Source organism: Narcine bancroftii, chromosome 3, assembly GCF_036971445.1.
Source record: "Narcine bancroftii isolate sNarBan1 chromosome 3, sNarBan1.hap1, whole genome shotgun sequence".
Lineage (NCBI taxonomy): Eukaryota > Metazoa > Chordata > Chondrichthyes > Torpediniformes > Narcinidae > Narcine > Narcine bancroftii.
In genome coordinates, this window is record NC_091471.1 from 111,284,153 (window position 1) to 111,300,714 (window position 16,562).

The following is a 16,562-nucleotide window of genomic DNA, read 5'->3' on the forward strand; positions in this document are numbered from 1 at the left end:
CGAGGGTTAAACCTACAGGGCCTACCACCCACAGGCACGATATACAAGTACACAAATTTTTCTTTGGCTTGGCTTCGCGGACGAAGATTTATGGAGGGGGTAAAAAGTCCACGTCAGCTGCTGGCTCGTTTGTGGCTGACCAGTCCGATGCGGGACAGGCAGACACGATTGCAGCGGTTGCAAGGGAAAATTGGTTGGTTGGGGTTGGGTGTTGGGTTTTTCCTCCTTTGCCTTTTGTCAGTGAGGTGGGCTCTGCGGTCTTCTTCAAAGGAGGCTGCTGCCCGCCAAACTGTGAGGCGCCAAGATGCACGGTTTGAGGCGTTATCAGCCCACTGGCGGTGGTCAATGTGGCAGGCACCAAGAGATTTCTTTAGGCAGTCCTTGTACCTTTTCTTTGGTGCACCTCTGTCACGGTGGCCAGTGGAGAGCTCGCCATATAATATGATCTTGGGAAGGCGATGGTCCTCCATTCTGGAGACGTGACCCATCCAGCGCAGCTGGATCTTCAGCAGCGTGGACTCGATGCTGTCGACCTCTGCCATCTCGAGTACCTCGACGTTAGGGGTGTGAGCGCTCCAATGGATGTTGAGGATGGAGCGGAGACAACGCTGGTGGAAGCGTTCTAGGAGCCGTAGGTGGTGCCGGTAGAGGACCCATGATTCGGAGCCGAACAGGAGTGTGGGTATGACAACGGCTCTGTATACGCTTATCTTTGTGAGGTTTTTCAGTTGGTTGTTTTTCCAGACTCTTTTGTGTAGTCTTCCAAAGGCTACACAAATAAACGAGGGTTAAACCTACGGGGCCTACCACCCACAGGCACGATATACAAGTACACAAATAAACGAGGGTTAAACCTACAGGGCCTACCACCCACAGGCACGATATACAAGTACACAAATAAACGAGGGTTAAACCTACAGGGCCTACCACCCACAGGCACGATATACAAGTACACAAATAAACGAGGGTTAAACCTACAGGGCCTACCACCCACAGGCACGATATACAAGTACACAAATAAACAAGGGTTAAACCTACAGGGCCTACCACCCACAGGCACGATATACAAGTACACAAATAAACAAGGGTTAAACCTACAGGGCCTACCACCCACAGGCACGATATACAAGTACACAAATAAACGAGGGTTAAACCTACAGGGCCTACCACCCACAGGCACGATATACAAGTACACAAATAAACGAGGGTTAAACCTACAGGGCCTACCACCCACAGGCACGATATACAAGTACACAAATAAACGAGGGTTAAACCTACAGGGCCTACCACCCACAGGCACGATGTACAAGTACACAAATAAACGAGGGTTAAACCTACAGGGCCTACCACCCACAGGCACGATATACAAGTACACAAATAAACAAGGGTTAAACCTTCAGGGCCTACCACCCACAGGCACGATATACAAGTACACAAATAAACGAGGGTTAAACCTACAGGGCCTACCACCCACAGGCACGATATACAAGTACACAAATAAACGAGGGTTAAACCTACAGGGCCTACCACCCACAGGCACGATATACAAGTACACAAATAAACGAGGGTTAAACCTACAGGGCCTACCTCCCACAGACACAGTATACTGTGTAACTAAAAGAGTACATGCACATGGACCTGGTCTCCAGTGTCACCGCTGGTCAGGTTTTGGGATAGGCCCATTGTAGACAGCCCTCCAGGGCTGCCCATCGCTCACAGCTTAGAACCCAGCAATGGTCACAGGGACAGAGAGAGAGAAAAAAAAGAAAGACTTAATAGACTTAATGTGCTGAGATTTTTCAAAGCAGGACCTGTCCATGTGACCTTCAAGGGCCAATCATACATCAGCCTCACAGATGGGCAGATCTAACCCTTGATTGGCAGGTAAGTTCACTTCCGATTTCTTGCCTGTTAGAGAGGTCATATGACCCTCCCAGAACATCTCCCCCCCCCAATCCCAAATTAAAGGATAGACTGAGTAAATCAAACATATTAGAAACAGTGAGGTTTGTTGTCATCCTTTATCATTAGATTTTTCACTACATGAATTGTGATGGCTGACATTTTTGTTTGTTGAACAAAAGACACATAGATGTGGCAACATTGAAGATGTGTCTTTTTGGGCATGTGACTTGCCTTTAGTACTGCTTGCAAATGTGTCCTTTTTCACTCTTTTGACAGTTAAACACATCTGCTAAAGATGTAAAAATAACTGTGATCAAACCTTTTCACTCCAACTATCAAGAATACTGATTTTGATGAATATGGATGACATATAAATCAATATTGAATGAGGGAAAACCTGACTGAGCCCAGACATAGTATCATAACAAACAAAACCACAGGTTAAAGTCAGAAGTAAATGTGAGGCAGTAATTTTTAATTTAAAAAAATGTAGACATACAGTACCGTAACAGGCCATTTTGGCCCACGAGTCCATGCCGCCAAATTTACATCCAATTAACCTACACCCCCGGTACATTTCAAATGGTGGGATGAAACTGGAGGCTCCAGGGAAAACCCACGCAGACATGGGAGAATGTATAAACTTCTTACAGACAACGTGGGATTCGAACCCTCGTCCCGATCACAGATGCTGTAAAGGTATTTCGCCACACTTGGAATTTGCACAGAAACCTCAAAAATGTACACATGAGGAATTATAAATAGAAATCTAAATGATGCAGTCAGTTTTTATTTTGTTCCAGTATACATACTATTTTGCAAATTTCTCCAGGGTAATCTATAAAAACCAATGTAGACAAGGTGACTGCAGATGCTGGAACCTAGTACAAAAAGCAAGTGACTGGAGGAACTCAAGGTGCCAGACTGCATCTATGGAGAAATCTGTGAACTGTAGGGAACTTTAGTGGTTGACTGAAACCACTAAAAATCGATTTTTAATTTTGGCCTAAAACAACAGTCACTGTTCACCAACTTTTTCAGCCCAAAATATTTAATGGTAAAATTATTTCAAAATTCCATAACTTTAAACATAATTAATATTTAAAATTTAGAATATTTTAATCCTTTTTGTACATTTCTATCATTTTGACCTAGTAAAACATTTTTTAAATGAGCTCAGCTTGCTTAATGACTGTCCCGCTGCTGGTGATATCCAAGAATTAGCATAGGACACCAAACAACATCACAAATTTGAAATCCGTACCACAGAAATCTTTAAATCCTTGAGCATCTTTTTTTACGATCAGCACCAAATGCCATCATTTCCCAGCATAGTTGGGACTGTTACGCTTTCTATGTTGCAATAATGATTACTCTTCAAAAATATTGTAAGATTTTATGGAAGACTCTTAGGTTACAGGAGATGCAACATAAATCCATTTTTAGCACTTTTGTTTCTCTTGCAGAATGATATTTTATTACAGAATGTTGCACATCATCTCTTTTGTCCATTTAGTAATTGTTCTCGATGTTGGTGCTAATCTAAATGGACTATCCAAAATCCCAAAATTAAATGGTAGATTGCATTGGGTTCACTGGCCTCTTAAAATAATAGAAATGGACTCAGGCTGCATTGAGCTAAAGAGTTTGGCCTAGTATCCTGAATGCTATCTAGAGATTTTAGATGTAGAACACATATGGGTTGTGAATTAGTGGAGATTTCAGTGGTCAAAGCACCCATCAATGTTCACAGCTTGGTCCGATGTTTATGGAATACTTCATACATTAGTCAATGTAACCTGTTGCATCAAAAGAAGCTACAATTTAAAAGTCAATCCACAATATCAGAATAACCTGCAATTTGATTTGCTCTCCCAGACTGTGTACCAGATTCCCACTTAAAAGAAGCAATGCCAAAATAAAGAATGCTATGAGGTCAACATAGTTTCAATAAAAAAAACTATGTGAGATGCTGAATCTTTAATTATAGAGAATATTCTCACCATTATTTTGTTATTTTAAATTTTAAAAAAATAAGAGACAACTTTATTCGAGCCCACCCAGTCTATCCTCAGCTGGATTTTTTTGGGTGACTCATACACTGTACATAGTATTATGGTAACACACTGTAGGGAATGAGGCCATTTAGACTATCTTGTCAATCCTGACAAACTGATGACTTCATCTTTTCCTTTGAAAGCACGCACCTCCATGTTTGAGGACACTTTTTTTCCTGCTACTTTCAGACTCTTCAATGGATCTATTAGTATAATGTCTTGCACTATTTAACTGTAGTTTTTCTATTTAATACTATACCATGTACTTTTAATTTATTGTTACAATTGTTTTATTATTTTATTTTTATTCTTGCACAACCTGCTGTTCTATATCGAGGTTAACTTGTCTGGATAGCATGCAAAATTATGTTCTTCACTGTATCTCAGTATACATGACAATTACCTATTCTGGGGTTTAAAATAATCCCATTACTTCCTGTAATTTAATTAATTTGACAGTACAGTAAAACCATCGGTATCCGGCTCCTATGGCAATTGTTAGATGCTGGATAAGTGAATTTTCTGGTTGCCTGAAACTATGTGTTGTGTGATTGCTGAACAAACCACTCGGGGGTGCTAATTTAAAACTTTTGTATTTTTTACTGATTGATTTTCCACAGTTTTTTGATGGTTGCTTGAGGCTGCCAATTGCTTGAATTCTGGATAATGGGGATTTTACTGTACAAGCTTTTGTGAAATGGAAATAAGTTCAGGCATCAAATTGTATGCTTTCCAGCTTTGAGAATTACAATCAATAAGAAGCTTACACTATTTATGTAGCTAAAAAGACAGAAAAATATACAGTGATGCATTAATGGTATACAATATTGAACCAAAAGACTTATTGCAATTTCACTCAACATTTGCTAACTTGATTGGAGGAATTCCTGAAAGGTTGATCATGTGATATTCCCATCAAATGACATCTAATCAAACCACCTGGCATCAATGAATGAGAGTCTAATTACAATATAGATGTTGGGTCCGCTGAGGTTGAATTTTCACTTTTGTGACCTTGTACCAGGAGTTATTGAGTGGAAATACTGAGAACTGGAAGACCACTTTTGAGCAGATGAAAGGTTGATGGATAATTGGTAGGATAGGGAACTGAGAGCAAATTTTTAATTGCATTGGGTTTCTTTTCTCTTTGGCTTGGCTTCGCGGACGAAGATTTATGGAGGGGGTAAAAAGTCCACGTCAGCTGCAGGCTCGTTTGTGGCTGACAAGTCCGATGCGGGACAGGCAGACACGGTTGCAGTGGAAAATTGGTTGGTTGGGGTTGGGTGTTGGGTTTTTCCTCCTTTGCCTTTTGTCAGTGAGTTGCCCGCCAAACTGTGAGGCGCCAAGATGCACGGTTTGAGGCGTTATCAGCCCACTGGCGGTGGTCAATGTGGCAGGCACCAAGAGATTTCTTTAGGCAATCCTTGTACCTTTTCTTTGGTGCACCTCTGTCACGGTGTCCAGTGGAGAGCTCGCCATATAACACGATCTTGGGAAGGCGATGGTCCTCCATTCTGGAGACGTGACCCATCCAGCGCAGCTGGATCTTCAGCAGCGTGGACTCGATGCTGTCGACCTCTGCCATCTCGAGTACTTCGACGTTAGGGATGAAAGCGCTCCAATGGATGTTGAGGATGGAGCGGAGACAACGCTGGTGGAAGCGTTTAACATTTGTGATTCTACATAACCAACAGTTTTGTAAAGGTTCATTGATAGTACTTTTGTGTCTATGTAAATAACTACTGGAGGTTTAAGATCACAATATCCTATCAACACTATCTAAACTTTTTGATCCTAAAACAAAAATTATTCTTTCTTCTTCTTTGGCTTGGCTTCGCGGACGAAGATTTATGGAGGGGGTAAAAAAGTCCACGTCAGCTGCAGGCTCGTTTGTGGCTGACCAGTCCGATGCGGGACAGGCAGACACGATTGCAGCGGTTGCAAGGGAAAATTGGTTGGTTGGGGTTGGGTGTTGGGTTTTTCCTCCTTTGCCTTTTGTCAGTGAGGTGGGCTCTGCGGTCTTCTTCAAAGGAGGCTGCTGCCCGCCAAACTGTGAGGCGCCAAGATGCACGGTTTGAGGCATTATCAGCCCACTGGCGGTGGTCAATGTGGCAGGCACCAAGAGATTTCTTTAGGCAGTCCTTGTACCTTTTCTTTGGTGCACCTCTGTCACGGTGGCCAGTGGAGAGCTCGCCATATAATACGATCTTGGGAAGGCGATGGTCCTCCATTCTGGAGACGTGACCCATCCAGCGCAGCTGGATCTTCAGCAGCGTGGACTCGATGCTGTCGACCTCTGCCATCTCGAGTACCTCGACGTTAGGGGTGTGAACGCTCCAATGGATGTTGAGGATGGAGCGGAGACAACGCTGGTGGAAGCGTTCTAGGAGCCGTAGGTGGTGCCGGTAGAGGACCCATGATTCGGAGCCGAACAGGAGTGTGGGTACGACAACGGCTCTGTATACGCTTATCTTTGTGAGGTTTTTCAGTTGGTTGTTTTTCCAGACTCTTTTGTGTAGTCTTCCAAAGGCGCTATTTGCCTTGGCGAGTCTGTTGTCTATCTCATTGTCGATCCTTGCATCTGATGAAATGGTGCAGCCGAGATAGGTAAACTGGTTGACCGTTTTGAGTTTTGTGTGCCCGATGGAGATGTGGGGGGGCTGGTAGTCATGGTGGGGAGCTGGCTGATGGAGGACCTCAGTTTTCTTCAGGCTGACTTCCAGGCCAAACATTTTGGCAGTTTCCGCAAAGCAGGACGTCAAGCGCTGAAGAGCTGGCTCTGAATGGGCAACTAAAGCGGCATCATCTGCAAAGAGTAGTTCACGGACAAGTTGCATAAAGTCCATTCAGTTACTCCAACCGATGACACTTTTTGATAGGCAGTGTGAACTTTAAAGTTAATCAAAGTAAATCAGCTGTGCTTAATGAGCTCACAGCCTGCTGCCTCAGTTTTTTTCGCTTTGCTCACACACAATCCACTACAGTATTTCCATTTGTTTATCCAATGCCTTCAAAGTTTTTTAAAACTAATCTGAAGATGCATCTCCTGTAGTGTAAAAATAATTGTCATACCAAGCCAATACTGTCTTCACCCAACATGGAAATTAACATAGCTGAATAAATATATAACTGTCCATGCCATCTGTTGTTACTTACTACCAGTTTAACCAAGTAGTTTACTGAACTGCCACAAATGATTTAACCTTAGACTTTGTTAGTCCATGTAGGTAACTCAACAGGGATCTTATTTATTATGGTTCATCTGTCTTTCTCCATATGAAATTTAGTATGAAATGTAGAATAGATTTGGGACTATATTACTGACCTCTGTTGGTTAGCTATAAATGTGACCTGAAAAAGTTAAAAATATTAAAACTGGCCTTCTCTACAATTCATTTCATAAACTATTGTGTGTACCCAAAGAACACAGGGTTACCCCTGTACAACTTGATATGAGAACAAACAGTTTAGGATTTAGAAAGTATGTGATTTATATTAAGTATTGTAGAAGACAGATACTGATCTTAAAAATGTATATGAAAATCATTGCCCACAATGGCTTTAATTGCCTGTACTTTAAACTTTTTAAAATCTTTTGACACTATTGCACTAGTGAAACAAAATGAAGTTAACATGAAATTTTGTGTTATTCAATCTCCTGAGTTTCATTCCAGGCAGATCGCTCAGCATACAAAAACTATTCAGATTTTCTGTTAGTTTCTAGTTTTGCTAACATAATTTTGTACTACGTGGTCTTCAGTAGTTAAAAGTAATTGATAAAAAGGTTATCATCTTTAGTGCATTGACCCAATTATAAAGATCAATATCGATAACCAACAAGGTCGGGTCAGATACAGCAATGAGCTCTCTGAACCCTTCTCCATTAACAATGGCGTGAAGCAAGGCTGTGTTCTCGCACCAACCCTCTTTTCAATCTTCTTCAGCATGATGCTGAACCAAGCCATGAAAGACCCCAACAATGAAGACGCTGTTTACATCCGGTACCGCACGGATGGCAGTCTCTTCAATCTGAGGCGCCTGCAAGCTCACACCAAGACACAAGAGAAACTTGTCCGTGAACTACTCTTTGCAGACGATGCCGCTTTAGTTGCCCATTCAGAGCCAGCTCTTCAGCGCTTGACGTCCTGCTTTGCGGAAACTGCCAAAATGTTTGGCCTGGAAGTCAGCCTGAAGAAAACTGAGGTCCTCCATCAGCCAGCTCCCCACCATGACTACCAGCCCCCCCACATCTCCATCGGGCACACAAAACTCAAAACGGTCAACCAGTTTACCTATCTCGGCTGCACCATTTCATCAGATGCAAGGATCGACAATGAGATAGACAACAGACTCGCCAAGGCAAATAGCGCCTTTGGAAGACTACACAAAAGAGTCTGGAAAAACAACCAACTGAAAAACCTCACAAAGATAAGCGTATACAGAACCGTTGTCATACCCACACTCCAGTTCGGCTCCGAATCATGGGTCCTCTACCGGCACCACCTACGGCTCCTAGAACGCTTCCACCAGCGTTGTCTCCGCTCCATCCTCAACATCCATTGGAGCGCTTTCATCCCTAACGTCGAAGTACTCGAGATGGCAGAGGTCGACAGCATCGAGTCCACGCTGCTGAAGATCCAGCTGCGCTGGATGGGTCACGTCTCCAGAATGGAGGACCATCGCCTTCCCAAGATCGTGTTATATGGCGAGCTCTCCACTGGACACCGTGACAGAGGTGCACCAAAGAAAAGGTACAAGGACTGCCTAAAGAAATCTCTTGGTGCCTGCCACATTGACCACCGCCAGTGGGCTGATAACGCCTCAAACCGTGCATCTTGGCGCCTCACAGTTTGGCGGGCAGCAACCTCCTTTGAAGAAGACCGCAGAGCCCACCTCACTGACAAAAGGCAAAGGAGGAAAAACCCAACACCCAACCCCAACCAACCAATTTTCCCCTGCAACCGCTGCAACCGTGTCTGCCTGTCCCGCATCGGACTTGTCAGCCACAAACGAGCCTGCAGCTGACGTGGACTTTTTACCCCCTCCATAAATCTTCGTCCGCGAAGCCAAGCCAAAGGAAAAAAAGATCAATATATGCACAGTTAAAGTATTTTCATTAAAGTAGCTTATTTGATTTGGGTAATTGAAGACAAATGTGTTGAAATCTGAACCATGTAATGTTTTGGATAATCACTTTTAACACTGTATTTTCAGGGGTTTTTTTAAATGGCGCATTTCTTTTTTATAATGGCGCATTTCTTTTTTATAATGGCGCATTTCTTTTTTATAATGGCGCATTTCTTTTTTTTAATGGCGCATTTCTTTTTTATAATGGCGCATTTCTTTTTTATAATGGCTCATTTCTCTTTTATAATGGTGCCTTTCTCTTTTATAATGGCGCATTTCTTTTTTATCATGGCACATTTCTTTTTTATAATGGCGCATTTCTTTTTTATAATGGCGCATTTCTTTTTTATAATGGCGCATTTCTCTTTTATAATGGCGCCTTTCTCTTTTATAATGGTGCGTTTCTCTTTTATATGGTGCATTTCTTTTTTATAATGGTGCATTTCTTTTTTATAATGATGCATTTCTCTTTTATAATGGTGCCTTTCTCTTTTATAATGGTGCCTTTCTCTTTTATAATGGTGCCTTTCTCTTTTATAATGGTGCCTTTCTCTTTTATAATGGTCCCTTTCTCTTTTATAATGGTGCATTTCTTTTTTATAATGGTGCATTTCTTTTTTATAATGATGCATTTCTCTTTTATAATGGTGCCTTTCTCTTTTATAATGGTGCCTTTCTCTTTTATAATGGTGCCTTTCTCTTTTATAATGGTGCCTTTCTCTTTTATAATGGTCCCTTTCTCTTTTATAATGGTGCATTTCTTTTTTATAATGGTGCATTTCTTTTTTATAATGATGCATTTCTCTTTTATAATGGTGCCTTTCTCTTTTATAATGGTGCCTTTCTCTTTTATAATGGTGCCTTTCTCTTTTATAATGGTGCCTTTCTCTTTTATAATGGTGTATTTCTCTTTAGTATTGGTATTCCCCCTAAACATCTTGGCCTATTGTTGCAATGAGGGCAGAACTAACAGCATTTGTCCTCTGAGTAAAAGTGGTATCCACTCCATGTGCCATCATTTGTAATTCACCACAGAAATCCCAGAATTTGCTGTCATTAATCACCTGCACATTCATAAGCTGTTCCTATCTTCACAGGGACTGTTAGAAATTTTTCAACTTGTTAGATGTTATTCTTTTCATAAAATAATCAAAAGTATTTGGCATTATTGAATGAACTGTAACTGAATCATTCACAGTGCTATTAAGTCACAATTCCTTCTGAACAACTGTGTGTTAATTCCTTCACTTGTTTAAAAAAAAATCTACAATTTTTAAAGCAGCCTAATTTTGCTGAGGAGTGGTGGTTCCACATCAAATTGCTAGCATTTCTCAGTGTAGTTTCTGGGTTTTGGAGCTTCATTTAACAACCAAGAATAATTCCCTGTGGAATCTGTTCTCGGATCCTGTGGTAAATTAGCCCAGGACATATGGGTGCATTGATTTCGATTGAAATTTTAAGACTATTGGAAAGAAAAGTGCTTTTTTAATACTGCTTTGCTTAAAAAATTGAATGATTTGTGTATTTTGGTTTATATTTGTTTATTTAAAATGTTAACCACTGGCAAATGTTAGAGAAAAGGGGTTTGCTTTCTGTAAAAGACAGGGGAATATTATAGGCAGGGCATGTTCTGCCCATCCACATTTCCCCAGTACATTCCTGTTGCCTCTCAGTACTTTGTTGCTGGATTTCAGGATCCTCTAGATTAGCACAATCAGCCTTTTGGGTTTGGCAGAGATAAATTCAGATGAACCAAAATTGTGGAGAACAGGCCCATGGCAGTTGGTGTCTGAGCTGCTGTTTGATTTCTTGTATATATCTTTAATGTTTAAAATGAATTATAATTTGCACTTTCGCTTTCTGTTTGGTTGTCTGTGAGAATTAATCTGATTGGTGGGATCAGCCCAATTTCACTTGCTGCCATGCCACTGATCCCACATAGATTGTCAGATTCCATTGAATACATTGACTCTTTGGGACAGCTTTTACTTGCACTCAGCAGCAAGGCATCTTGTATTTTCAATGAAATTGATCTTTGGTCAGAATATCAGTATAATCATTTGATTATACCCAAAACTCGATGTAAAGTATTGAGGTGTGTTTTCACATCACCATGCAATATATTGGCCATACAATTCTATCTTGCCTTTTTTAATATCCATTGAAATGATCATAAATGTATACCTGGCAGTGAAAAATAGGAAGCCAAATCCTCTGCCTAATGGTTAAATTAAAATTTCTCCTCTGCCCAGATTTAATCAAAATTATACTTTGTCCCACATTATGTTCCACAAACATTATGCATCACTACACTTGATCCCTTAGCAGAGCACAATGCAAAGCAATTGTCATCTTCCTATTACATTTGCTTATTGGCTAAGGGCCCAGGGGCTAGTGTTGTATTGGGCCACTTAAAAATTCATTAGAAGACAAATAGAACAACTCCCATCTTTTGTTGAGGATATTTCTTTTGCTGACAAGAATGTATCTGTCCGATTTTGCTACCAAATATTTTTTTTGCCAGTGAGGCAAATCAATAAAGCAAATTGGCATGTTTGTAGAACATTTTTATATAAAACTTTATCTCTGACTAATTCATTTTCAAGATGCAATAGTTGCTTTATGAGAACCATTTTTCTTTAATTGTCCCCAATCCAACTGATGTTTTCTCTCCTGTCTTTTCAGGTCTGAGCACAATTTGAATGGTTTGGACAGAATGACAGCTGAAGACTCCAACACCATGATGAGCACAGATCCCTGCAACATGTCTTCAACTAAAACCATTGAAGGAGTTGCTGGTGCCCCCAATGAATCAACCCTGCTTGCACTAATGGAACGTACAGGCTACTCAATGATCCAAGAAAATGGCCAACGAAAATATGGTGGTCCTCCTCCTGGGTGGGAAGGTCACCCGCCTCCCCGTGGTTGCGAGGTTTTTATTGGGAAGATTCCTCGTGATGTTTATGAAGATGAGCTGGTTCCTATTTTTGAGTCTGTGGGACGAATGTATGAAATGCGCTTGATGATGGACTTCGATGGTAAAAACCGCGGCTACGCCTTCGTCATGTTCACAGCCAAGCATGAAGCCAAAAGAGCAGTCCGAGAGCTGAACAATTATGAGATTCGTCCGGGGAGGTTGCTGGGTGTTTGCAGCAGTGTGGATAACTGCAGACTTTTCATTGGGGGGATTCCAAAGATGAAAAAAAGAGAAGAGATTTTAGAAGAGATTTCTAAAGTCACTGAAGGAGTATTAGATGTGATCGTGTACGCCAGTGCAGCTGACAAGATGAAGAACCGAGGGTTTGCATTTGTCGAATATGAAAGCCACCGGGCAGCTGCCATGGCACGGAGGAAGCTGATGCCTGGAAGAATTCAGCTGTGGGGTCATCAAATTGCGGTTGACTGGGCTGAGCCAGAGATTGACGTTGATGAAGATGTAATGGAAACAGTTAAAATTCTATATGTGAGAAATCTGATGATTGAAACCATGGAGGACACAATAAAAAAGGTCTTTAGCCAGTTCAACCCTGGATGTGTGGAACGAGTAAAGAAAATCCGTGATTATGCTTTCGTTCACTTCAGTACAAGAGATGATGCAGTCCTTGCCATGGAGAAATTAAATGGAACTGACCTCGAAGGCTCCTACATTGAGGTAACCCTGGCCAAGCCTGTAGACAAAGAGCAATACAGTCGTTACCAGAAGGCTGCAAAAGGTGGACCAACAGAAACACCACAAGCAAACATCGTATACTCCTGTGACCCCTATGCACTAGCTTATTATGGTTATCCCTACAACACATTGATTGGTCCCAACAGAGAGTATTTTGCTAAAGGTCAGTAAAATGCTTAAATTGAATATTTTGAGATGAAAGTTGTTTATGATTCTCTCTTGGGGGAATTGCCATCAAAACCAGTATTTTATGCTCTTGAGAAGGTAATGGTGGAAAACTGCATTTTGAACCACTGCTGTATGTGATTTAAAAACAGTCATTTTTCAGGAAGGAGTTCCAGAATTTTGTCCAGCAAAGGTGAAAAATTCATGATATATGGCGGCTAAAAAGGCAGTTACTTGGAAGATATAGGGTTCCCTTGGTGCTTGCTGTCCTTGTCCTTTGAGCTGTTCATGGTCATATGTTTGGAAGATACTTTGACAATTTTGTTTATTTTGTTGCTCAATTCACAGCCCCCATTTAGCAGCTTAAAAATTTCCTCTGTCAATCAAGACTGCCAAAAGCAAGATGGAACTGTACACCAGTGGTGGAGAATGTTTCCAATGGTTGGGTAGATTGTCAATCCAACAGGCTGCTTTTTCCTGATTGATATTCAGTTTCTTAAATGTTTTTAGCCCTATGCTCATCCACAATTCTAACTTGCATACGGTGGAGAGGCTTGAAGGAAGTTGCAGAATGAGTTGCTTGCCACAGTATATTCAGCCTGTGACCTTGCAGTCTCAGTCAGTTTTTAATCAGTCATATTCAATTTCTAGTTATTGTGACAGCCAAGACAGGAGATTTAACAAATGTGATGCTGTTAAATGCCAAGTCTAAGTAGTTTGAGCCTCTATTGTTTAAACTTTGTGGATTGTCAGAAAGCAAACAATGATGCATTGCAACCCATTTTGCAACTTTCCCAATTTTAAAATGTTTGTGGCATAAATCTCAACAGGGCAATTCAGTGAGGGAATATATAAACAGAAAATACTGGGGAAAATCAGCAAGTTTTTTTTACTTCACATTTCCACCTTCTCCATTTTTTAATGCTTTTCAGTTACTGGAGAATGAAGAACTGTTTCTGTTGGAAGGGGTTGTTCCCGATCCCTGGGAACTAATTAAAATGTTCTTCTGTTTTCCCAAATATATTTTAGAATATGAATGTAATTTCTAAAGGGCACAATGCAACTTTTTATTATTAGTTTTGACTGCTCGAAGATTATTTTCATACTATTGTTTTGTATCTCTCGGTACTTGCTTATTGCTTATTGCTTCAGAATCAGGTTTCATGAACAAATCATGAAATTTGATGTTTTGCTGCAGCATCATAGTGTAAACGTACATATTATAACCATCTTAAGACATTACTATAAATAAAATAATAACATTAATAGAGCATGAAAAGTGAGGCAATGTCTTTGGCTCACTGGTTATTCAGGAATCTGATGGCAGCGGGGAGAAGCTGTCCTTGTGCTGTTGAGGGCTAATCTTTCGGTTCTTGTACCTTTTCCCCAGTGTTGGCAGAATGAAGAGGGCATGGCCTGGGTGGTGGGGGTCTTTGAGGATAGAAGCTGCTTTTTTAAGACACCAGCTCATGTGGATGTTTATGTTTATAATCATAGACAGCAGGAATTTGTTTTTCCTTGCAATTTTCAAGCCTTTTTAGCTTGAAGCTATTTATTTATTGGCAGTGGTTGCTCAATTACACAAATCAAACTTTTATCATTTACATGTCTTGAATTGTTACGGTAGTTTAGTATACCATTAGTGCAATGCTATTACAGCGCCAGCAACTTTGGTTTGAATCATGTACTGTCTGCAAGGAATTTGAATGTTTTCCCTGTGTTCACGTGGATTTCTTATGGGGTCTCTGGTTTTCCCCTACATTCCAAAGACTTATGGGTTATGAAGTTAATTAGTCACACTGGTGTATTTGGGTGACACCTGGTGCAGGCCTGAAGAATCTGTTACCCTGCTGTATCTCTAAAAAAAAATTTAAATCCTGCTTTTTGGTTCTGGTAACAATGCTGTCCAATTTATGTTGTTGTCCACTTGAAGTTTACCTTTTAAATTTTTAAACCTTGGTTTATGACTTACCCTTCACCTTTCAAGGTCAACTGGGTACTGTTTGTAAAATATTTCATTTCAAACAGATTGTTTAATAACTCCTGTTCAGCATATCGCCAGGAAAAATTATGATACTTCTACAAAAGTTCTCTTTTCATCTTGATTGATTTGGTTTGTTTTTTATTAATATCTAGATTTTACTCTGTGATTCTCTGATTCCTATGTTTATAATCTACCACAATATATTTTTCCTCTATTGTATTTGCTACTTGGTTACCATTATTGAAATCCCTTTCATGTGTACTCCACTAATTGTGTTTTATCATATTTTGCTGCCTTTCATGGTTTTCCTATCCTTTTTATTATCTCTGAATATTTGACACTCAGTCATTACATATATTGCAGTTAAGTTTTAAGCTGAAATTGTCTTGCAAGTAATTTGTTTCATGATGAAGAATTAGTGACTTTGTATTACTGGAAACTGGGATAACTGTTCTTGTCCTTCCCAAATGCATTGAAGCCCTTGTTGTGCTGTTTTATGTATCAACCATTTTTATTACTGAAGATCTGTATATTTGAATGCCAATGGTTTAAAACCAGGTGTTTTTTTCATTTGCATAGGGTTTTTAGTGAGATTTTTTCTAAAATCTATGAAATTGGTGAAAAGGTGTGTGGAATTTTATGTTGCATTCTCTTTAGTGCAACCCAGTGAATGGCAATCCCCTTGAGAAGGTTGAGAGACTGAAAGGTATATGTGCATCGTTCCCTGAAATTGGCAATGCAGGCAGACAAGGTGGTGAAGAAGGGGTTCAGCATGCTTGAGAACAGGGTTGGGATCTCATATTACAGTTGTGCAAGGCATTGATAATGCAACATTTAAAATAATTGTGCACAGTTCTGGTTGCTCTATAGTGGGAAGGGTCAAGTTGGAAAGGATCCAAAAAAATTATTGAAATGTTACAGGGACTGGTGGACTTGAGTTGTAAAGAGAGATGAAATAGGATGGGACTCTTCCCTGAAGTATGGGAGCTGAGGGGTGACTTTGCAGAGATGTGTAAAATCCTGAGGGGAGTTGGTAAAGTGAACGGTTTTAGAATTTTAGGGGAGTGTAAAAGCAGAGAGCACAAGTTTAAGATGAAAGGAAACCAGAGGGTTTTTTCCACACCGATGGTGGTGCATAAATGGGACAAGCTGCCAGAGGAAGCTGTAGAGGAGGGCGCTCCACATTTTTGATATTTAAGATATGTGGATGGGTACATATATAATAATGGTTTAGCGAGACATGAGTCAAACGGTAGTAAATAGGATTAGCTCAGGCAGGCATCCTGATCAGTTGGGCCATGTTATATAGCTCTGTGACTATATGCAGTAGTTTAAATATACTATTTATTTTTTATTAAAAAAAACATAAAATATATGATTCTTTGCAAGTCATTGAATTATGAGTGCATTGAATTGAACAACTTTCAAGATAGTTCACTGCAATCTTGGAGGGAATATTAGAAATACCTTCAACTGCTGTGCTTCTCTGTTGAAGTTACTCCCACAATTCTAATAGATAAAGTCCAGGGTTTGGACTGAGCACCCAATTTCCATGCATTAGATGTTAGAAATCATTATATTTCCCTGAGTTATTTCTCCTTGAGATAGTGGTCTTTGGTTTGGAGGGCGTTGTTGAGGAAACCTTGTGGTGTTG

General features: G+C 40.4%; 1 protein-coding gene across 40 annotated transcripts in view; it reads left to right on the forward strand.

Moving 5' to 3' along the window:
* rbm47 (RNA binding motif protein 47) overlaps window positions 1-16,562 on the forward strand; it is a 365,648-nt gene that overhangs the window by 333,813 nt on the left and 15,273 nt on the right. For all 40 annotated transcript variants that reach the window (XM_069924838.1, XM_069924841.1, XM_069924842.1 and 37 more), the window contains one exon: window positions 11,775-12,922. In XM_069924838.1, the coding sequence (XP_069780939.1) occupies window positions 11,806-12,922 (1,117 nt within the window). In that variant the 5' untranslated portion in view covers window positions 11,775-11,805. The remainder of the gene's footprint in view (window positions 1-11,774; window positions 12,923-16,562) is intronic.